This window comes from Dipodomys spectabilis, unplaced genomic scaffold (genome assembly GCF_019054845.1).
Source record: "Dipodomys spectabilis isolate Male_0828 unplaced genomic scaffold, ASM1905484v1 ptg000365l, whole genome shotgun sequence".
NCBI lineage: Eukaryota > Metazoa > Chordata > Mammalia > Rodentia > Heteromyidae > Dipodomys > Dipodomys spectabilis.
In genome coordinates, this window is record NW_024871042.1 from 9,620,396 (window position 1) to 9,645,307 (window position 24,912).

At 35.9% G+C, this 24,912-nt stretch overlaps 1 protein-coding gene across 8 annotated transcripts in view; it reads left to right on the forward strand.

The window, feature by feature from the left end:
• The window catches only part of Lrrfip2 (LRR binding FLII interacting protein 2), a 114,987-nt gene that overhangs the window by 57,491 nt on the left and 32,584 nt on the right, over window positions 1-24,912 (forward strand). For 3 of the 8 annotated variants that reach the window (XM_042666463.1, XM_042666465.1, XM_042666466.1), the window contains 3 exons: window positions 13,876-13,920; window positions 15,263-15,379; window positions 20,797-20,967. In XM_042666463.1, coding sequence (XP_042522397.1) covers window positions 13,876-13,920; window positions 15,263-15,379; window positions 20,797-20,967 — 333 coding nt within the window. Of the gene's footprint in view, window positions 1-423; window positions 499-1,832; window positions 1,836-2,212; window positions 2,261-2,338; window positions 2,384-3,467; window positions 3,516-3,777; window positions 3,835-6,213; window positions 6,283-8,187; window positions 8,278-13,875; window positions 13,921-15,262; window positions 15,380-17,397; window positions 17,470-20,796; window positions 20,968-24,912 lie in introns of all 8 variants that reach the window. The other 5 variants (XM_042666461.1, XM_042666464.1, XM_042666459.1 and 2 more) reach the window with 4 other exon arrangements.

The following is a 24,912-nucleotide window of genomic DNA, read 5'->3' on the forward strand; positions in this document are numbered from 1 at the left end:
ACCACTTGAGCCATAGCGCCACTTTTGATTTTCTGGTGGTTAATTGGAGATAAGAGTCTCACAGACTTTCCTGTCCGGGCTGGTTTTGAACCACGATCATCAGATCTCAGCCTACTGAGTAGCTAGGGTTATAGGTATGAATCCCCAGTGCCTGGTTGGCTTGTCTTATTTTTTAAAGTAGTAAAAATTAGTAATGACTTGATTTGAATCATTTTAATTTTAATTCAAGTCTTTCTTAACTTGAAAGAGTGGTTACTTTTAACTTTTTGTTTAGTATGATCCCATTGCTTTAAAAACATTGTTTTGAAGTTCAAGGTCCTTGGTCATTCTAATATTTGAATTAGTATATTCAAATTTCACTTTGTATGCTGCTAGGTCAAAACCATTTAATCTGAGAAAACTATTTATTTTTGCTTTTTGCAGAGTGGCCTCTACTATGACCAGAGAAACTATAGCAGTCTTAAACATAGTAAACCTACCTCTACCTACTTCACTCGGGTTTGTCAGAAGTTTTTTGACTTCATGTGTCTTACCCACTTTTTAGCACATTTCTAATCCCTCGTTTGACATTTTGACTGCTTGTAACTAATCTGTGAATGATGGTGTGTATGTTGGTTTTAGGTAACTGAATTCATGTAGTCTATGTGAGTAGGCCTCTAGACAGTGGCAACTGTTGAATAACCATGTTTGTAAATGAGTATTTTAAAAACAAAATCTATTTTTTTGCCAGTCCCCGGGCTTGAACTCAGGGGCTGGGCACTGACCTGAGCTTCTTTTGTTCCAGGCAAGTACTCTACCACTTGAGCCACAGTGCCACTTGTGGCCTTTTCTGTTTATGTGGTGCTGAGGAATCAAACCCAAAGCTTAATGCATGCAAAGCAAGCACTCTACCACATTCCTAGCCCCTAAAAACAAAATCTTAATGAAAAGATTTAAGCATAAAAAACCTGGGGTTTGAGGTAGGGCTCGGTTATAGAACATCAGCCAATGAGTGGAAGTAAGCATTAGATACCCAGTTGAGTCCAGATTGGGACCAAAAAAACCCAGAAAACAAAACCCCAAAAAACACTCAAAGAATTTCATAGTTAACATCATAACATCACATCTGCATTTTCTTTATCACATAATTATTTGTCTGTTCCTTTAGCCATTAATCTATCTTTTAATAAAAAAAAAAGACTAATTATTATTAGAGATGTTTTACTCTGTAGCCCAAGCTGGCCTCAAATTTGTGATCCTCCAGCCTCTGCCTCCCAAGTGCTGAGAGGCATGTGCCAACATACCTGGCTTTCATCTTTTTTTTTTTTTTTTAATGTATTTCAAAATAAGTTGTAGGAATCGATCAATACACTTCATGACCAGTGCCCTTTAATTATAGAAACTTGTTTTTTCAAGGCATTTAACATACATTTGAAGCATAATTATAGTTATTCTAATTACTTAATAAGTTAGGGCTTAGGGTATAATACAAAGTGATAGTACTTATTTATGTACCTCATGTTAGGTCATGGGTTCAATCTCCAGCACTGGAAATAAAGATTACACTTCTCTTTTTAATTTTTATTTTTCATGGTTAGTGTTTTACTACTACCATACCTTTACTTTCAGCTTTTTTGGTGGTTAATTGGATATAAGAGTCTCATGGACTTTTCCTGTTTGGTCTGGTTGCTAACCATGAGCCTGAGTAGTAGCTAGGGCTACAGATGTGAGCCACCAATGTGCTCGGCTGCCATGGTGCTTTAAAAAAAATTTTTTTTTTCAGACAAAAAAATACAGTTAAAGAAAACCCAAACAGGGCTGGGATGTAGCTCAGTGGCAAAGCGCTTGCCTAGCAAGTGCAACGTCCTGGGTTCGATCCCCAATACCCAAAAAAAAAAAAAAAAAGACAAAAAAAATACAGTTAAAAAAATAAAAAATATATTAGGTTCACACTTCACATTCTAACAATAATCTTCAAGGACTATACTATACTATAGACACATTGCTAGAAGACTGTTCCAAGTGTTTTTCTCCCTTACACAAGTCATTTAAGAAAGTTTCTGACTTTTTTTTTTAATTCCTGTGTTAACTACCTGAAGACCTAAAAACTATAGGAAGCCCTTAGAAGTTGCTCATGAATTATGGTCTTTCACCTTCATGATGAGACCAGGGTTTTTTTTTTTTTTTTTTCTTTTTTTGCTTATTTATTTTGTTTTGCCTTTTTTCTTTCCAGTCTTCTTCCTTGTATAGTGATCCTTTGGCGACATCTAAGAGTAACAGGGTTAGTATATTTTGAGAAGTTGGCTTCAGATTTGTCTTCGGAGTACCACTTTTTCTTAATAATTCACTTTTTTCATAGGCTTCCCCAACTACAAATTCTGGTCTGCTGAGAAGTACCAGTCTGGTTTGTATTTTCCTCTTTCAGTGTATGTACTGCTGATGGGATAACTGTCATAGTGCTAATAACACTGTGGCTTGACAGCTTTCCTTCAGAATAGGCCTTTAATGTCATGTAAATTGCAGAATGTGCTACCTATATTCAAAATACAAAATTTCAGGGCATTAAAAATAAGCATGTTTTTTTGCACTAAGGTGGCAACTGCTGACTATTGATAGTCTTTGTTTAGAATCTATTTGGAAACCTACAGAAAAGGTAGAATGCCTTCACATTCACTTACTCACCATGAAAGAGATGTCATATTTTTTTGGAGGGTCAGCTAATGATCTTGATCATGTGCCGTCTAGAAAAGCAAAAGCAATAGCTTGTGCAATGTGTGAGTTGTTAGTTGCTTTCAAGGTCTTTGTTGTGTTGTACCTATGCCATTAGACTAGAACTCTGAAGTTATATAACTTGATTTCATTGCAACAATGGGCAAAAAATGTGTTCTGTACCTGTTTCCATTCCTGTTCTTTTTCTTCTTTGAAAAGAATAAATTGTTCTCCTAGTTTTATAACACAGTTTTAAGAAAATTCTGTAATAAGTAATGAAGCTGATACAGCAATTTGTGTCAGTGTTACAGCCTCAGAATCTTTACATGGGAAGCTTAAAAAATATAGCTCTTTCCTATAATCCTAGCTACTCAGGAGGCTGAGCTCTGAGGATTGAGATTCAAAGTCAGCCCAGGCGGAAAAATTTGAGAGACTTTTTTTTTGTGTGCTGTTTCTGAAGTATGAACTAGGGCCTTGTGCTCTCCCTTGACTTTTTCAGTCAAGGCTGGCGCTCTACCACTTGATCCATAGCCTCACTTTTGACTTGTTGCTTGTTAATTGGAGATAAGAGTCTCATAGACTTTCTGCCCTGGCTTAATTTGAACTTCAGTCCTCAGATTTTATCCTTTTGAGTAGCTAGGATTATACACAAGTTACTGGTCCTTGGGGATTTTTAAAAAAAAAATATAACTGTGTACTGCAAAAAAAAAAAATGTTAAGGGTATTTTCCAAACACTCTTGATACTGAATAGGTAAATGGTATTTCTTTTGTTCTTCAGGCGTCATTGTATGATGGTGGATTATATAAACCTTATGGTTCTCGAACTGTAAGTCTACTTCGGGATGTTGCGAAAAGTGGGGAGATGTAAGGGTAACAGCTTACTGACAAAAATAAATGATAACACCATGCTTCAGGGTATCCCCTTACTCTCCCTCTTGTCAGGGACTGGTGAATCTTGAGTGATATCAGGGAGATCACATAGAGGTAGTTAACTACATTTTGAGAGTCGGGGTCATTAGGTGTGGAGTCATTAATGTGTTCCCAAAAAGGGAATTGTTATAAATCCTTTCTTCTTGGAAATTTTATAGCCATCTGAATACAGTTATTATTCATCAAGAACAAGTTCAGCACGAAGCAGTCCCGTGGTGAGCTGTCTACTTTCTTTGCATCCTTAATAGAAGCTTTTAGTTGTTCTCATTGATTTGTACTCACAGTTTAGAATATTCAAGATGTGGTGTTTTCTCACTGTATTGTGCATGGAGTATGATGCTTTTTAACGCACAAAATCAAGTACTAATTTGTTTTAACTGATAGTTCTTGTATGAATGCAACTTAGTACATATTTTTTTTCCTTGCTGGTCCTGGGATTTGAATTCAGGGCCTGAGTCCTGTTCCTGAGCTGCTTTTGCTCAGGGTTAACACAGTATTCTACCATTTGAGCCGCAGCTCCACTTCGCACTTTTGGTATTTTATCGGAGATAAGAGTCTCATGGACTTGAATCCTGCCTGGGCTGGATTCAATCCATGATTTTCAGATCTCACCCTCCTGAGTAGCCAGGATTATAGGTAAGTCACTGGTGCCTGGCTACATAATTTCTCAAATACATCTTGAGCTGAAATGACAAGTTTATACCCGTGTATCCAGCTATTGGTTAAGAAAGAATTCTCCCTAGGCTGACCTTGAAGTATGATTCTCCCAATAGCTTCTGAAGTAGCTAGATTTATAGGTACAAGCCACTGGCAACTAGCTCCAGCTTATTTTTTAATTAAGATAAGGGTCTCATGGGTGTCTTGATCACCACATCTATCAATTGTTTTTTCTGTATATCAGTACATGGAGATCTATTTCATTCTTTTTTTTTTTTTTTTACATTAAAGTAATTTTTTTTTGTTTTTGTTTTTTGTTTGGTCGTGGAGCTTGAACTCTGGCCTGGGCGCTGTCCCTCAGCTCTTCAGCTCAAGGCTAGTGCTCTACCACTTGAGCCACAGCACCACTTCCAGCTTTTTTTCCCCTGCTTATGTGGTACTGAGGAATCGAACCCAGGGTCTCATGCATGCAAGGCAAGTACTCTACCACTAAGCCACCTTCCCAGCTCCTAAAATAATTTTTAACTTTCCTTCTTTCTTTCTTTCTTTCTTTCTTTCTTTCTTTCTTTCTTTCTTTCTTTCTTTCTTTCTTTCTTTCTTCCTTCCTTCCTTCCTTCCTTCCTTCCTTCCTTCCTTCCTTCCTTCCTTCCTTCCTTCCTTCCTTTCTTTCTTCCTTCCTTCCTTCCTTCCTTCCTTCCTTCCTTCCTTCCTTCCTTCCTTCCTTCCTTCCTCCCTTCCTCCCTCTCCCTCTCCCTCTCTCTCTCTCTCTCTCTCTCTTACACACACACACACACACACACACACACACACACATCTTTGGGGGGCTAGGCAGTACTGGGACTTAAATTCTGGGTCTTACTCTTGCTAGGCAGGAGCTCTAGCCACTTCAGTCACACCGTCAGGATTTTTTTTTTTAAATTTTAATTTTTTGCTTTTATTTTCAACTAGGGTGTTGTGCTTTTTGCCTATGCTGTCTTCAGTCTGAAACCCACCTCTGCCTTCCATTTAGGGATTACAGGTGTATGCCATCACTCTTGACTAATGATATGTTTTTAGTCAAGTATAATTCCTTGTTCTTTTGAACTAGCTAGATCCTATTTCATTTGCACATTGGGGCTACTGTCTTAGTGATGCCAGAATGGTTTCTTAGTGATGTCAGAATGGAGATAAACTACATCTACCAAAGATGAGACTTCTGCTTGTAAAATAGGAAGAAATCTGCTCAATATAGGGTGATACTAGAAACATTTCCACTAGCTGCATAGGAATGAATAAAGGGATATCCAGATCATCACTTCAGTGTCTTGCTGGTAGGAAATTCTATCTTTAATTCATACTATTTCATTTAAATTTTTAAAGAAAAATATTTCCCCAAATGAAGCATTAAATGTATTTATTGACTCCTCATGGGATTCCAAAGATCTGGAGATCTGAAAAGCATAACCTTGATAGACAGTTTTGGTTTATTCATGCTCTCCCCTTGTATTTAACTTAAAAAATAAAGGTCTGCTTTATTCTTCGTGCATTTTGGAAATGCCTTTTGATATTTAATGTTAGTTTGTTCTACTTTGTAGTAGCTTTTTAATTAATTAATTTTTGGGGGGTCTGGTGGTGGGGCCTGAACTCTGGGCCTGGGCACTGTCCCTTAGCTCTTCGCTCAAGGCTAGTGCTCTACCACTTGAGCCACAGCGCCACTTCCGGCTTTTTTTCTTTTTTCTTATGTGGTGCTGAGAAATTGAACCCAGGGCCTCATGCATGCAAGGCAAGCACTCCACCACTGAGCCACCTTCCCAGCCCAGCTTTTTAATTTAATAGTACATAGCACATTGGGCCAATCATAATGCTTGTATAGAGTGTTTTGTTTTAGGTGCTTACAGTCAGATAAGACCTAAAGTGAAATTGAATCATTTTTTGTTATCTGCATTTAATATCTATAGTTTATCGACGATGACACTGAAAGCATTGTGTCTTCAGATCGTGCCAGCCATGGGCGAAGGGAGAGTGTGGTGAGCGTAGTTTGCATGCAAACAAATATGACAACTTTTAAAGTGACAACAATGAAATCTACTGGAAAATAAAATTTGTTCTTGATAAAATGAGCATTTTCCTTAAATTTATATGAATATTTTGCTTTATAATGTTACGTTGAGACTATGGGTCTTATTCTTGTAGATGTCTCATATACAAGTCATTTATTGAAACTTGTCTATGTTTTGTTCTCCATAGCTGTTATGCAATGCATTTTAGTGTGTATTTCATTAAACAAAAATATCTCAAGCAAAAATACTTTATCATTAATTCATAATTATGGAATGCAAATCATGTTGCCAGATACTTCTGTATGTGGTATTTAATCAATATTTAACTGTTAAGATCAGTGAACTTTTTAAGTTACTGAGGGCTAAATTAAACAAATCTAGTTCATTCATCCAATTTTTATTCCTCATTTCTTTTATGAAGCTGGAACTTTCACATTGGCTTGATGACATCTATTATAAATGATCTGAAAATAACATTGTAAAGCTTACATGTGTCAACTTGGAGCTAGACAAAGCATTCTTTCTGTGAGGTGGTAATTACATTCAGAAAAATGATCTATTTAATACGGTTCTTGTTACTAGGAAGATTGTAAAGAGAAATGGAACACCAAATGCTTGTGTGGGATTTATTGGCAAATTTCACTAATTTTATTAAAGCAGATGTGGTCCCTCAGTCAGCCAATTGGTGTTCATGCTTCTGGAGGAAAGAGAATAAGCCATAACACCTGAAAGCATTTAGAAAAGTAAATTGGTGCTTGGGCTTGCATCCACTTCTATATTTACCATGGAGATGTTAAGGCTATCTAATTTGTAGGTAGGCCTAATAGATGAATTCAGTGAATTATAGAAAATACCTATAGCAGTTCTGACATATTAGCCCCATATGCATGTGTATATATATATATATATATATATATATATATATATATATTGGTATGTAGATATCTGTTATAGTATTATTGTGAATAAAAATGATTGCTTGATTTTATTAGTCATTAACAAAACTTCATAGGTCTACTTTGTCTTTACTTATGAGTTTCTAAATCACCCTCTCCTCCAGGAGAAGCAAGGTAAACAGTCAACTGAGTGAAATAAAGAATAATTGGTTGATGAGATAAAACAAATTTACTTTATTAATTTGCTAGGTACTGTGTTTAGTATTTTGAGGCACTGAGTGCTAGGAATAGTGTGTTATACCAGAGAGAGCAAACTGTTTGTGTGCGCATGTGCCCCTTTGGGTGGAGTAGTCGGGGCCAGAAATCTCTGAGCTGCTCCCTAAAATATGAGGAGCCAGCTGGTTTTTGTTGTTGTTGTTGTTATTTGTTTGTTTGGTAGTTGTGGAGGGGAAGGTATAAAAAAAGAGCTTTCCAGAGCAGTGTCCACGTCTGAGTCAGGAAATAGCTGGCAAGTTGGGTGAACCAAAAAGAGATGAGTAGGTTTTTTTTTCCTTTGTATTTTGTATATTTCCTGATCTTGAGGAATATAAAAAAGGGTGGAAATTAGCTATCACTAGAATTGATAGCTATAATGAATAAACTTTATGAAATATAGTAGAGGTATTAGTTAGCTACAATCTTGGAAACTGCCAGTGGAGAATGTGTGAGATTTGCTTGCCCTTAGCCAGTAAGTTACCTCTATTGTGTGGAATTGTAGTTTACATAAACAAGTGCTTTAAGGAACTGTGATTTCACTTAAGAAACTTTTTTTTTTTTTTTGGTAACTTTTGAGTAGATTAATTATAAAGTTTCTTTGTTTCATAATGCTTTTATCATATATGAAATTAAAACATTTTTTTCTGTTTGGGCCAATGTTCTTTTCTTCTTTTATTAACTTTTAAAGTGGTTTTTTATTTTTGTTTTTTCTGACTAGAAGGTTTCTGCTGCTGACTATTTTAGTCGTTCGAATCGTAGGGGGAGTGTTGTCTCTGAGGTGGATGATGCCAGTATCCCAGACTTGACCAGTGTGAGTCCATTGCATGGAGTGATTATGTTGTCTTAGGCTGTGACTAACAACTAATAGAGTAGCTGTTAAAATTCAGGCACTGAATTTACTCCCTAGGAAAGCTGTTTTTCAAATCTAATATCTTGTCATGGATTGAATTAAGGGCTCTGTTTACTTATTAAATTGGAAGGCTGATTCTCTAATCATTCTTTTGAAATACTGCCTGTTTATCCTGCTTATCTTCTTTTTAGCATGTATATAGACAATTGAATTTATTCTATATGTCCAGCATATATATTATATAAATATATATAAGATTATATGTTATATAAATACATATATTTATTCTATAAACAGTCTCTATTTTAATATATATGTTCTATCCATGATGTCTGAATTAATAGATGTTCTGTTTATAATTATTTCTTAGAAATTAAGTAAGTTACACAGAAATTAAAATGTTGACTGTTCTTTTAGTTTCTTCTTGTCTCTACTAAGTAAATATAACTCTTTAGTGTAAGCAAAAGATTCTTTAGGACAGGGCTTCAAAAATCTTCGTGTTATTTTATAGCCCGTATGACACTCACTGGCTTTTATATTTTTGGGGGGGTCTGGTCGTAGGGCCTGAACTCTGGGCCTGGGCGCTGTCCCTCAGCTCTTCAGCTCAAGGCTAGCACTCTACCACTTGAGCCACAATGCCACTTCTGGCTTTTTTTTTTTTTTTTCTGCTTATATGGTGCTGAGGAATGGAACCCAGGGCCTCAAGCATGCAAGGCAAGCGCTGTACCACTGAGCCACCTTCCCAGCCCCTGGCTTTTATATTTTTAAGTGGCTGTACAAGTGCATATGTAATATCCTTTTTTTTGCCTCTTGGCAAAGTTTAAAAATATTTGCTAGAACCCTTTCTAAAGCAAATTAAAAAAAATAAAAAACAAACGTGTTTCTTGGGATTAGAGGCATGGCTCAGGTAGTAGAGTGCCAGCCAGTGAGTGAAACCATCATATACCGGTTCAAGTCCTGGTCTCGGACAAAAAAAAAAAAAAAACAACCCAAAACCCAGGTATATGTTTTGTAGAGTATGCTATAATTCAGCTCACTATAGACATGTTAAAAGGAGATGCGAGCCAGGCACTGGTAACTGACGCCTTCAATCCTAGCTACTTATGAAGCTGAGATCTGAAGGTTGTGGTTCAAAGCCAGTCCAGGCAGGAAAGTTTGTGAAACTTTTACCCCCAGTTAACAACCAAAAAGCTGGAAGTGAAACTAGCTCAAGTGGTAGGGCCCCAACCTTGAGCAAAAACGTTCAGGGCCCAGGCCCTAAGTTCAAGCCCCAGGACTGGTACAAAAAATATTGGTAGAAGCCGGGTGCTGGTGGCTCACACGTGTAATCCTAGCTACTCAGGAGGCTGAGATCTGAGGATCTCGTTCAAAGCCAGGCTAGGCAAGAAAGTCTGTGAGACTCTTTATTTCCAATGGACCACCAGAAAACTGGAAGTGGCACTGTAGCTCAAAGTGGTAGAGTGCTAGTCTTGAACTGAAGAGCTGAGGGACAGAGCCCAGGCCCAGAGTTCAAGCCCCATGACCCATCTCTCTGTCTTAACAATTTTTAATTGTTATGTAAAAGGTGATGTACAGAAGGATCTCTATCTTTTAAACATATGTTAGAAATCTGTTTTTTTATGTAAAACATTCTGATTTTAAATTACTGACAGTAAATTTCTTTTTGGTGGGGCACAGTTCTACTTCCTGCTTTTTTGGTCATTCAAAAGTCTCATAGAAGAGCCGGGCACAGGTAGCTTACAGCTATAATCCTAGCTACTCAGGAGGCTGAGATCTGAGGATCATAGTTCAAAGCCAGCCCAAGCAGGAAAGTCCACGAAACTCTTATCTCCAATAAACCACTAGAAAACTGGAAGTTGCACTGTGGCTCAAGTGGTAGAATGCTGGCCTTGAGCTGAAGGGTGCAGGGACAGCACTCAAGACCAGAGTTCAAGACTGACGACTGACCAAAAAAAAAAAAATGAGTCTCATAGACTTTTTTGTCCTGGCTGGCTTCAAATCATGATCTTCAAATTTCAGCCTCCTAAGTAGGTAGGATTACAGGCCTAAACTAAAATTTAGAGGTTTTGTTCTACCACATTGTAGACCAAATATATATTTATAGTCTTGATAGTTAATAACTTCTGAGCTAGTAGGTGTTAAAAACGATGCTCTGATTCTGCAAACAGTCCAGAATTTATAGTTTTCTTTTTTTTTTTTTTTCCTTTTTTGTTGGTTGTGGGGCTTGAAATCTGGGTCTGGGTGCTGTCCCTGCTCTCTTCAGCTCAAGGCAAGCACTCTACCACTTGAGCCACAACGCCACTTCCGGTTTTCTATTGGTTTATTGGAGAGAAGAATCTCACAGACTTTGCTGCCCAGATCCTCAGATCTCAGCCTCCTGAGTAGCTAGTATTACAGGCATGAGCCACCGGTACCCGGCTTATAATTTTCTTAGTCACTTAATTTTTTCTTTATTAGTTATATATGTATACTTGGTGTCCAACTAGAATAAAGAAAAAGAATGTAAGTATGCTAATAAAATTTGCTGATTAATAATAATTGATTTTTGGATAGAATCATCAGCCAGTTTTTCTTTAGGCAGTTATTAAATTGATTATTCTCATCCCTCTGTGACTAGATAATCAGTTTTTCTATTTTTCTGTTTTTTCAAAAAATTGTTTTTGAATAACTTTGCCATGCCATCACTGACTGAACATCCTTAATCAAAAAATCCAAAACCTGACATGATGTAAAATCTGGAAAATTTGAGCACTGACATGATGTCACAGTGGAAAATCCCAACAGTTGTCATGTGATAGGTTCCTGTAAAAACTCAGACACACTAAAAATTAACATAGAAAATTAACCTTTAGCCTATGTGGATTGGGTGTGTATATGAAATATAAATTTCATGTTAGACTTGAATCTCATTTGCAAGGTATTTTATTTATGTATATTATAGTATCTTTAAATCTTAAAATGTCTGAAATCTGAAACTCATCTGGTCCCAAGCATTTCAGATAAGGGATCTGTCTGTCTGTCTGTCTGTCTGTCTGTCTATCTGTCTATCTATCTATCTATCTATCTATCTATCTATCTATCTATCTATCTATCTATCTATCTATCTATCTTATCTTTCTATCAAGTAATTGCTAGAGTAGGATTTAATGACTGCCTTGAACAGACTACATCGCAAATACTACACTATAAATACTTTTGGTATACAAAAGTACACTTTTATACTCTAAACATAGTTGAATTTTAATAAGCTTTATCACAATCTCCCACAAACTTTTTCAGTCATTATGAACATTAGTTTGTTACCTTAATTCACCTTTGTCAATCTCTTGGATTCCTTGGACTGTTTACAGTATAGCGTTTTACTTTACAAAGCTGTTCAAAAGTGACAACTGAAGAAGTCTCTGGCCAAGTCACTGCAACCAAAATAACTGTACTGCGGCATACTGCTGCTGTAGGCTTTTTTTTTTCTCTCCTGTCTTAACAATCCTGAGGTTTGGCGCATGATCAGTTTGAGTTGCGACAATTGGGCCATGTCAAAATATAGCGAAACAAGATAGAATCAACATTGTCACATCTGACTTCACTGGTGTAACCTTGGGAATACAAGATTATTCCATGGTGATGGTCTACTAGTACATGGGTGAGTTGGAAGTTCAGTTTTATAAGAGTCAGGTATGAAGAAAGATTTTAAATAGACTTAGAAGAATATTTTAACTTTGAATATTTCTTGCTTTTCTTTTTTAGGTTTTTTAATTTTATTTTTTATTTTTAATTATTATAAAGATTATAATTGTTAATTATAAATTTTATTATAAATAGTTGTTATAAATTTCATAATTGCTATTTTAAAAGGGTTCCTTGGAAAATATGAGGAAAATAAGCCAGTTCATTAAGATATTTCTTTTATTATAAAATATAACAGATTACATAAAGACAATGCATTTTACTAGTAGAAATTTGAGGGAGAACTATTACCTTTTATAATGATAATTGCCATATTAAAAACATATTTTTGGTTGATAGTTGTAAAACATTTCATATATTATTAAAAAATCCAAATAGAGTGATTTCTTTTAGGGAGGGTATAGCAAGAAAGCAAAAACAAAAGTTAAAATCTAAAATTAGTGTTTATATTACTGATATAGTATTTAACAGATGTTTTAAAAAGATTATCTGGATGATGAATATGGGTGATAAGATCACTACAAAGTTTCAAATACAAGGAAGTTAGGATCAAGTGATGATCAGAACAGAGCCAGAAGTAATGACATTTCATGTTTTATCTATTAATTACACATTTCCTCATCTCTTCTCTAGGTTGGGTTGGGAAAGCAGGTCTAGTAATTGGAACCTGGATATGTATTTTTATTTAGTTAAATCTCTTTATAGCTATTGAGATACCTACAAATACTAGAGTTCATAAAACTGATGTTTCGATTCATCTGAGGCATTTAGTAATTGTTCAACCTTCAGCAAAGTCTTTTCACCTCTGAGTTTTCCCCTTATTTATAATAAAGTCAGAAGAGTTTTGGAGCAAATTTTTAATATATCCTTTTCTTTCTTGATAAACTATCTGAAAAAAAAAACAATTAAAAAAAAAACCAAGACCTATTAGCAAGAGATAAATTAACTATAGCATGTCAAGATACCATGTTACTATGAAGCTATAAAAATAAATTAGGTAGCAGATTCATTTTTTCATTTATCTAATAGAGTTTTAAGTCCTATATGGTAGGTGTGCTATACTTGGCACTAGGAATATAGAAAAGAGCCCATATACATACATAGGGCTTATATTAGACCAGACAGTAAGCAAATGAATAAATACTATATTGTAAGGGAATAATACATGATAGGACCAAATCGCAAATACTTTCTTAAAACTTTGAGACTTTGAATGTACGTAGGTTCCTAGTGTTTAGGATATTTTAAAGACTTTGGAGTTGGTTGCCTTTGGTGATTGGAGGAAACAGTATGGCATGGTAGGGAAAGAGGCCTATTTTTAATAAACTTTTTGTGTTGTTTGCATTTTTTTTTTTGTTCTTGCTAGGGAGACCATGTGTGTGTATACCCCTTAACAAAAAACAAAAATCCTTTAATGATGTCAGGAAAAAATGATTTGTATCTTGTAGTATAATCTGAACTTGGCTATAAAAAGTACTAACTCGTTTTATTGATGTGTTTTATGTCCTAGTAATGTTAAAAATGTATTTTTTGGCTTTTGGTTTATTTTTATTAGATTTTTCCTTTGATATGTGCATGCTTTTTTGTATTGACATTTGCAGTGTTGAAACTGAAGCTTATATACAGTATTCTTTAATGTATTTTAAAACCATGAAATAAAAATCTGAAAGTGCTTAGTGCTTATCTTCCTTAGAATATAAATTCCTGACATTTTCTCTTTGTGTCTTAACTTTTATTTCAGTTTTACTGTTTACTTTTAGGTTTCAAACATCATTGAACTTGGAGAACTCAAATGAGATTTTTTTCAACCCTTACAAAAAATGAACATGCTAATAAATATTTTTGCTAATTTTTTAAATCTCTATTCCTTTCTAGTTGGATGAAAAATCTGACAAACAGTATGCTGAAAATTACACAAGGGTGAGTATATAAATTCCTGAGGAAATTAAGTTCTTAAGGCCACTTAAGCTTACATTTTGTTCATTCTTTTATTTTACTGCAATTGGTCTGATACAGCTACTCTTCATCTATTTCCTGTCCTTGACCCCTCAAAATTCCTTGGAAGTTAAATCACATGAAGCCCTGGGAAGAGAAATGGTTGCATTTTATTTCACTGAATGTCACTTTTTTAGCTTTTGATTACTTTTTTCTTTCATTTTCATTCCTCTAAAAGTTGATCTTGACAAGTCGTATGACACTGAAAATTAAATGTCTGTGATTACAATCTCAGGTGTTTGTTTTTCCTTTTATAAATAAATTATTTCTTGAGATCAAATGTCTCCTGGGAGTGACGTTATTTTATTTTCATTTTATTGGCAGTACTTGAGTTTGAACTCAGAGCCTTGAGCTCAGGCAGGTGCTGTACTGCTCAGCCATGCCTCTGGCTAGGAATTGCTTTTATGGTAGTGGTCATTTTTTTTCTAAAAGTAGCCTTAGGGAAGTCAGGAAAATGATTTGTCTTAATTAGTTTTATACTCTAGAACATGCAACTAAAATATAATGCAAGACAACACTGTAAACATATGTAAGTTTAAATTTTCTGGTAGCAACACTAAAAACTAAATTTAAATAATATTTTACCCAGATGTCCAAATATTTCAACATAAAACCAATGTGAGAAATTATTAGTGAGATTTTTCAATTTTTTTCCGCACTAAGCCTTTGATATATATTTTATACTTAAATCTCAATTTGGACTAGCCACATTACAATTGCTCAGTAGCACTAGTTCATTGGAAGCACAGATCTCTGTTGTCTATTAACAATTAGCATGATTTAGTGATGAGTAGTCTAAATTCACAGTGGTATGCAGAGTTGTTGCTCTTAGCTGCAACCAGAATCTCTAAAGGATTAAAAAAAGAATTTAGGAATTTTTATGAACTAGAGACATCTGATTTTAAAGTTGTAAAACTTTTCTAGGCTAATCTGATGTGCTCATTAGAGTACTGTTGGAAATAGCAATGATAAACTTAGAAAATAAACTCCCACAGAAATTCTCCTTGGTTATTTTGAATTCTAGCTTCTAATAAAACATTTGAGTTAATGAAATTCTGCTTCTTTGCATGGGCTTTTCTCTGAATGCTTCCAACCCCCAAACCAATCTAATTGTCCATCAATTGCATTTGGTGGCTTCTTGATCACACTGTTTATTAGTTTCTATATTGAAATTTTACATCTGGTCCTAACAACCTGCCCTTATTTTTAGTTTTATAGCAAACATTTTTAATGAAACAAAATCTCAGAAGTGTCTTATTTCTTCTAGCCATCATCTCGAAATTCTGCCTCAGCAACAACCCCGCTAAGTGGAAATTCATCCAGACGAGGAAGTGGGGACACCAGCAGCTTAATAGACCCAGACACCTCATTAAGTGAATTGAGGGTAAACCTGAGTTTTTCATTTGTGTTTAAAAGTCCTCTGGTCTCTTTGTAGTTTATAAGGAGATTCTTAACAAATGAGACTTCCTAGGAACAAGGAGTATGATTGCTTCAAAGAAATGGTCAATGTAGCTCATCAATTACTCTCAGGTGTTTTAGAACCTGAAAGAAATTAAGTAATTCTTTTTATTTTCCCTTAAAAATATGATGGTATTGGAACGAGTTTTGCCAAAGCCAAAATGTTTTTGTTATGTAAGTAAAAGAACTCAGAATTAATTTGCTGTATTTTAAATGGAAAATACAGAGATTTACATATAGAGACTCTAGGAATTATTAGCCTTTGAGCCATTACAATATTATTTACCTGTATACAGTTTTCAGTTTTTCATAATAATAGTAGAAGAATATTTGAGGTAAGAGAGACACCTGAGATAGTGAAAAGACTTATTGGTTTTAGTTGAGTCACTATCCTTCTTAACTCCTTCATCTGGGAGCTAAAAATGTAAAAAATATTCTTTGATGTCTTTAATTGCTGAAGCCTGCTAAGGAATTGGGTGAAGGGTAATAGAGAAACTGCATTCCTTTCTTCCTCTATTCTTGTTTATTGAAAACTTGCCATCTAGAGAGATAGGTAGCAAAACATACTCTGGCCTTTAGAAGACCACTATCTCATAGAAAAGACATTGTTTCAGTATTAAAACCAAGTGATTTTATATGATGTTAGGACCAAGAATAAAACTGAGTTAATTGGATGGGGATTTGAAAAAGTGACAGAGAAGGAGAGTTGACTTAAGCCAGCATGGCCATAGCTTTGAAAATGTCAGTAACCATTGTGTTATTGTGTACCAGGCATAAGTGCTGGAGGTACAGAGTTGGGTAAGACAAAATCTTGCCTTTAGGTGCTACATTCTTTTTGGGGTGGGGTGGGGGAGCAGAGAGGAATCATGGGTTTTGAACTCAGGGCTTGGGCACTGTTCTTGAGCTCTTTTGTTGAAGGCTAGAGCTCTACCACTTTGAGCCACAGTGCCACTTCCAGTTTTCTGGTGGTTAGTTGGAGATAAGAGTCTCACACATGCCTTCTTTCCTGGGCTGACTTTGAATCTTGATCCTCAGGTCTCAGCCTCCTGTGTAGCTAGGATTACAGGCGTGAGGCACCAGCGCCTACCTTAGGTGCTACATTCTTGTGGAACAAAAGGACATCATTCCTTGAAAGAAGTGAAGTTTTTGTGATCCAGCATCTGGCTCCTGATAGGTCCTTTGAAAATATCTTTTACTGAAATCAATGTGTAAAAGACAAATTTAACAGAGTGGGATAGGGAAGACACAGTGCCAGAAATATATGTGATTTACTTTTAATAATTGATATTCAGGGCCACATAGCAGTTACATTTCCACCTACAGTAAAGATCCAGAATTGACCTTCCATAACTGTGATGGGCACCAGGGAAACAATATTTTCCATTTAAAATCTGATTTCTTCCACTTTTCTTAGGATTATGGTAACATATGGTTTTATCACATTTAAATGGTGTCATCTGGATAAAATATCTTATTGACATTATATTCAAAATTTTTGTATTTGGCTTCTCTTTCCCAAATTGTGGTCAGTAACAGAAGATTAACTTGCTGCATATATGTGTATTACAGCTTTTGCCACTTATATATGGATCAGCAAAATTTTCTTCTAACTTGCAATGTATTTTACTAGTTGTAGAGGGTGAAGTATTATGCTAGATTTTTAAAAAATTTTTCAAGTAATATGTTAAAATATGTTATTTACCATTTTTCAGTATTTAGCCCTGCTCTCATTTGCTAATGCTGTTTTCGACAGAATTTAATGGCAAAAAAAAGATTGACATTAGGTTGTTTACCTTCTTCAATCCCACTATGATCTACTCTATTCCTTGATGTATCATCAAGTCTGGAGTTTACGAAAGCATGTCTTATTTTCATCTGAATCTTTTAAGTCTTAACTTATGTTTATGCATTGTTTATGCAATGGTTCGTTCCTATGTCCTGCAGGATATCTATGACCTGAAGGACCAGATACAGGATGTAGAAGGGAGATACATGCAGGGGCTTAAAGAATTAAAGGTACAGGGCCCATCTTGCAACTCACGCATGCTGTGTATGCAGAACTGTTGGTAATGGTGGTTTCACGAGTTTTATTAATGTACTGCACATAGCTTTACTAACAGCATTTGTCTTTCAAGCATGTGCTTAACCTGCAAAACATAGGAAAGATGAACTTTCAATATCTGCTTATGTTTAAATGTTTAGTATTATCCTTTTTTTTTTTTTTGTCCCTGTCCTGGGGCTTGAACTCAGGGACTGGACATTATCCCTTAGCTATTTTGCTCAATGATAGCACTCTACCACATGAGTCACAGCACCAACTTCTGGCTTTTTGGTAGTTAATTGGAGATAAATGTCTCATGGACTTTCCTGTCCAGGCTGGCTTTGAGCTGTAATTCTCAGATCTTAGCCTCCTCAGTAATTACAATTATAGGTGTGAGCCACCATCGTCTGGCTTTATTTTTAATGAAGAATTTTCAATGAAGGATGTTGATAACTTCTCTTTTTTATGCAAACCCAGGCTGAATTTGTTTTCTTTAGTACATGCTCTGTTCTTTCTTCCCATCATTTAAAGAAAAGTTTATAGCGAAACATTAAGAATTTTTAAAGGACACTTTAGTACAGTCACTTAGAAACCAGAGATAGAATGAGGTTGAAATAATGGTGAAATTAGTTGAGAAAAGACTAATAAAGAGATGTGTTAAAAGAATGCTACTTTCTTTGTTTTTTTCTTTTGTGCCAGTACTGGGGCTTGAACTCAGGTACTCATACCCTTCCTTGGCTTTTTTACTCAAGGCTGGCACTCTTAACTCTTGAGCTGCACTTGAGCCACTTCCAGCCATTTCTAGTTAATTAGATATGAGTCTCATAGATTTGTTTTTCCTAGGCTGGCTTCATACCACAGTCCTCAGTTCTCAGCTACTGAGTATAGGGTGAGCCACCAGTTCCCAGCATGATTTTTGTTTTTAATACTCAGTAGAACATAATGATAGGTTACCAATCCTTCCTGTCCCTGAGTTGAAAGTAGCTCAGTTACCAGTCACTTGATGTACAGTGTAAGTGCTGGTATCTCATTCTTTACATGTACAGTTAACTCAGCTAGGGTTTGAGATGTTGAGAACAAGAACAATATTTTATCCATCTACAAAGTAAATGATCACAAAACTACAAAGTAGATGACTAGCTTTAGTCATCTACAAAGTCAGTTTTGTACTGACTAGTTTTAGTTAAAACCTTCCAGACAATGTTCTTTTTAAATATTGCCATTTCTTTAATTCTAGAACACTAGGAGTAAGAAAATGGCTTTAAGTAATCCCAGGAAGAATTGTTGAGAGAAGAGAAGAGGTTATGGACTATGAGTGTAAATCTTATGAGTTGTCTAATAGATGAAGTGACCGTGGTGTGTGTGTGTGTGTGTGTGTGTGTGGACTATGAGTGTAAATCTTATGAGTTGTCTAATAGATGAAGTGACTGTGGTGTGTGTGTGTGTGTGCACGCATGAGCGTGCATGCCAGTCCTGGGCTTGAATTTAGGGCCTGACTGCTGTCCTGCAGCAGTTTTGCTCAAGGCTAGCACTCTGCCACTTGAGCCACAGGTTTACTTCCAGCTTTTTGATGGTTAGTTGGTGATAAGAGGCTCAATAGGCTTTCCTGCCTGGACTAGCTTTGAATTGCAGTCCTCAGATTTCAGCCTCCTGAGTAGCTAGGATTATAGGTTTGAGTCAGTGGTACCCAGTGAAGTATCTACCCTTTACAACGTGCCAAGAATAAAGTAAGGATGCTTATGAGCTACTAGCTTATGAACTAAGAGAGAATTTCACCCCAGTATTGTGAAGGTATTTTTTGAATATATGGCACTATACACAGCTTAAACTAACTCAGTGGTTTCAAAACTTTGGTGTGTACCAGGATCATTTGGAGCTTTTCAGAATAGAGATTACTGGGTTCTACCTCCAGATTTTCTGACTGAGGGAGTCATTGAGGGGATTGAAAATTTGCATGTCTACCCAGTTCACAATTAATGTTCTTGGCTGCTGATCCATAACCCACACTGAAAATCAGTGCCTTACTAGAACTTAAATAAAACTGATTATATATGGATATCAATACATGATCTTCCCACCTATAACCTTCTGTGAACTGTGAAGCTGATTACAGGTATGAGTCATTTGCACCCAGCTAATGTCTCCCTTAAAAAAAAAAATCAATTGTGAGGCTTGAAGTCAGGGCCTCAGCACTTTCTCTGAGCTTTTTGCTCAAGGCTAGCGCTCTACCACTTTGTGCCACAGCTCCATTTCTGGCATTCAAGTGGCTAATTAGAGGTAAGAGTCTCATGGACTGTCCTGCCTGAGCTGACTTTGGACTAACTAGGATTACAGTGTAAGCCAACCAGAACCTGACAGTAGCTCCCTTTTTTAATAGTCTTTTTTTAAAAATTGCTTACTTTTTCTTTTCTTTTCTCTTCTCTTCTTTTCTTTTCTTGGTGGTACTGGGTTTGAAACCACAGCCTTTCACTTATTAGGCATGTGCTCTACCATTTTAGCCCTTTTTGGTTTTGTTTTCTGTCTCTCTGTTTCTTTCTCTCTCTGTTTCTGTTTTTCTCCATTTCTGTCTCTCTTTCACACCCACACCAACACATTTGAACTTGTAGCCTTGCTTGGCAGACACTCTACCACTTTCAACTATGTTTATGCCCAGACTGGCCCAGAGCACAGTCCTCCTATTTCCCCTATGGCTGGGATGACAAGTATGTGCCAGCATGCCCATCTTTCCTTAAATTGGTTGAAATGGGGAACTTTGTGTCTGATAGTTTGGCTTCAAACCACAGTCCTCCCAATTTTTGCTTTCCAAATAGCTAGGATTATATAGGTGAGCCACCATGTCTAACCTGTATTGATCACTTACTAAAAAATGGCTAAAATTTGAATAAAATTAGAAGACACGTTTACACATTGACATTAGCATATACTGAAAACAGAAACCTAGGAAGTAGCAAAATTCAAATGACTATTTTTGTGTAGTAAGAGGCCCCGTTTTGTTGCATCATTACATATAAACACCAGGTGTTTTGTTGTTACAAACAATGAATGTAGATTTTCTGACACTTAGAAGTGGTTTTCTCTTCATCTTTCAGAGCTACATTACTGCTTGATTTTGTTTTCTTGGGAGCAAAGAGGGAATGTATTTTGTCTCTCTGTTTTATGTGCATGTAACTAAACAAGGAATTCTTAAAACACCTATATTTTGTGAATGCAATATTAATGTGTTTGTGCCAATGCTATGATTTTCTGTTATATGTACACAATGAACATATCTTAGATTTCAAGCTAATGATTTTGTCATTTAGGAGTCCTTGTCTGAAGTGGAAGAGAAATACAAGAAAGCCATGGTTTCTAATGCACAGTTGGACAATGAAAAGAACAATCTGATCTACCAGGTAGACACCCTCAAGGATGTTATTGAAGAACAAGAGGAACAGATGGCAGAATTTTATAGAGAAAATGAGGAAAAATCAAAGGTAATTAATTGCTTATTATGTACCATGCCATTTTCTTAGGTCAGAAAAATAAAAGCCTGCCATGTAAATAGTGATGTGGTTAATGAAAGATTGCTACTTTTGGAGGATATTCCAGTAAAATTTTTATTTTCTGAAGAAAGCTTATATTCTTTTCAGTTTTGCGGGGAGTAGAGTAGAGTGCAATTCAAGTTTTATCTTTTATTTTCTGATCAAATTGGGATAATTTCCTTGAATAGCTTACCTTTTCTTCTTATAAGTGCATGGAGCTACAACACAACTCCAGAAATACTTAATGAGTCTAAGCTGATTTATTTTTTCTGTGAACTTCTAAATGGTTCAAAAGACTCACTTTCTAAATAACTGGACAGAAGCTTTAAACATTTACTTAAAAATAACAGTTTATATTCATTGGTCAGAAATTGACAGATTTTCTTTAGAGGTTAAAAAGCTTTGTTAAAATGCACAGTTCAAAAATAAAAGCCACTGCTAAGGTCCTGATTTTGCTACTGGACAACTGTAGAAAACGAACTGGGTTCTTAAAAGTTTCTTGAGGGCAGAAGTGGTGCTGTAGCTCAAGCAGTAGAGTGCTCGCCTTGAGCTGAAGAGCACAAGGACAGCGCCCAAGCCCAGAGTTCAAGCTCCAGGACAAAAAAAAAAAAAGTTTCTTGAGGGCTGCATATGTGGCTTAAGACATAAAGTACTAGTCCTAAGGGAAAAATCCACATGAGTGCATGAGGCCCTGTGTTCAAACCCTGACGCTGTTCCAAAAATAAAATAATTAAAGTTGACAATTAAAAATTGTTAATATCAGTCTAAAGAGAGGACAAATGTATTGCTTCTATAATGCCACTATAAAAGCAAAAAATAATTGAGGTACTATGTATTGATAAATTGCTAGAAACAATTGGCACTTGTACATAATAAAGGGAGAAAGATGTCATTTATACAGTCTCCCTCAGGCATTAATACTCTTTAGTAGTCATAGTGATTTCTTTCTTTATGGACTAAATGGACTGAAATGCTCATTCTAGTTTTGATCATTCCAAGAAGTATTAGAAAGTATTTGATGGGAGTTTGGAGGAGGAATAAATAGGCAAAACATAGATAAACTTTAGCAAAGTAAAATTATTCTGTAGCATACAATAATGGAAGAAACATGTTACACATTTGTTGAAACCCTTAGAATATGCACAAGGAGAGTAAACCATAAGGTAAACTGACCTTTCGGTGATAATGATGTCACTGTAGCTTCACTGATTGAAACCAATGTACCACTCTGTTATGGGGTATTGGTAGTAGGAAAAACTGCATGTGTGGGAGTTCAGGAGGCATATGGGAACTCTGTACCATCTACCTAGTTTTTCAGTGAATTTAAAACTGCTTTTTATTTTATTTTTAAATTTTTTATTGAGATTAGGTGATTACATAAATTTCACATATTTCACAGTAGTGTGGAATAGTGATACTTAAAGTCACAAACATATTTTAACCTTCTAAAACTGCGTTTTGAAAAGCATATTTTTAAGCGTTAGGTTAAGAGGACTTGGGTCTAGATAGATAAAAACAAGGCCTCTTCAGTGTTTTTATGTTGGATCCTTAGGTAATCCATTGAAGAAGGCCATGATTTTTGGTAAGTTATTCTTGCATTCCATCGGTAATTTTTGAGGATTTTGAGCCATTATACTTTGCTTCTCTCAAGGATTTTTTTCTGTCTAGCCACATACATTTCATAGCTATTTCAGAAAATGTCATGTTAATTTATGGTCAGAATTAAAATGAGTTATCTTCCTGCTTCTCAAATACCCTTTTTATTGTCCTGGAACTCAGGCTCTGGACACTGTCCTTTAGCTTGTTTGCTAAAAGCTGTTGCTCTACTACTTGAGCCACAGTTCCATGTCTAGCTTTTTGGTGGTTAATTGGAAATAAAGATTTTCATAGACTTTCTGCCTGAGCTGCCATTGAACCACTACTCTCAGAGTTAAGCCTCCTGAGTAGCTAGGATTACAGGCATGAGTGACCAGCACCTAGTTGCATTTTAAAAAATAGATACCTTTGATTAGCTCTTTTACTGAATTAATTCTTCTTTTTCATCATTTGCTAAAATATAGAGAAATATTAGTATGTCTAGGTATTTTTTTCCTTTTCAGTAAGCTTTTAAAACTCTCTGGAAATATAGTTCATGTACTATATAGTACCTATTGATAAAATAGTGGGTCTAGCCAGCCTACTTTTACCTTGTAGTCTCTTGTTTGAAACTTCATGTTCATTGTCACAGATATACAAAGATGTCAGGCACTTGATGTTTTTCATTGTAGCAGTAGATGGTAAGAGTAGAGAACTAGGTCCATTCAGTAACATCAACAATACTAATTTTGTTCAAAATATCTTTAGTGCTTCTTACTGGAATTATAATAACTGCAATTTTGGGAGTGAGGGGAGCAGTCCTAGGGCTTGAACTCAGGGCCTGGGCACTGTCCTCTCTTTTGCTCAAGGCTAGTAGTACTCTTATCACTTGAGCCACAGCACCACTTCTGGCTTTTTCTGTTTATGTGGTACTAAGGAATGGAACCCAGGGCTTCATGCATGCTAGGCAAGCACTCTACCACTAAGCCACATCCCCAGCCCTAATAATTGCATTTTTAAACATTGTTTTCATTCCTACTTCAGGGACTGGGAATGCCTTAAACATACTATTCTTTCTTAATAGTTACTCGTATGGATAGGGAACTAGCTTATCTAGCATTTAAAATACTTTATTATGGGCTTTACACATACAAAAAGTATACAAAGGAATATAATGGATCCTCATAAACTCATCACTTGCCTCCAACTGTTGTCAACCCATAGTCAATTTTGAGATGACAACTGCATGCTGCCATACCTAGCCATTGATTGAGTTGGCCTCCAACAGTGATCCCCCAGTCTCTGCTTCTCAGATAGAAGCAGAGCCATTGTACCTGACTTCTCTTTTTAGAAGTTCAGTCAAATGATCATTTTACACCTGAAGAATTAGGACTGACTTCTTCATATTACATATTTAGTCACTGTTAAATTTCTGATAGCTTTGGAATGTTATAGACCAGTTTTCTTTTTGTATTTGTTTTTGTTTTTGCCAGTCTGGGGCTTGAACTCAGGACCTGGGCACTGTCTCTGAGCTTCTTTTGCTCATGGCTAGCACTCTACCGTTTGAGCTGCAGCACCACTTCTGGCCTTTTCTGTTTATGTGGTACTGAGTAATTGAATCCAGGACTTCATCCATGCTAAGCAAGCACTCCTTCCACTAAGCTACATTCCCATTCCTGTTTTGTTTTTTTTTTTTAAATGAAATCAGAACTTGTCCTGATGGCATATATTATAATCCTAGCACTCAGGATGGCAGAGGCAGGCACATTATGAGTCTGAGGCCAGCCTGAGCTACACAGTGAGACCTTGTCTATAAATAAGCAAGTATAAGTATGTATCAAATAAATAATCAAATCAGGTAAATTCCCTACTTTGAGATTAGATGCTATGTCTTTTAAGACCTCTCAATTGACAGGTACTTTTTTGTCTTGCGATTTATATGTATTAATGATTCTGAATTACTTGTATCAACAGGTATGCAGTCTTAGAGATTTTGTTATTTTCATCCTCATGACATCTTTCTGATGTTCCTTTGTCGTCTTTAGTTGCTGCAAATAGGCTATCATGTACAGAGGTTTGATCAAATGTAACTGTAGCCTTTTGGGCAAGTCTGCTTATGAGGTGCTGTCTTCTTTTGAGAGGCTCATGTGCCTGGCATTTCTTTGTTTCAGTAGCTGGATAGGTCCTGTAATTGGTTAGAGATCACAGAATAGGATGTTCTGATTTTTACTATTACTGATTTATTTAACCTTATTTTAATATCTTAAAGTGTTTATTAAGATGCAGTTATATATCATACAACTTAGCCATTTAGTTTTAGCA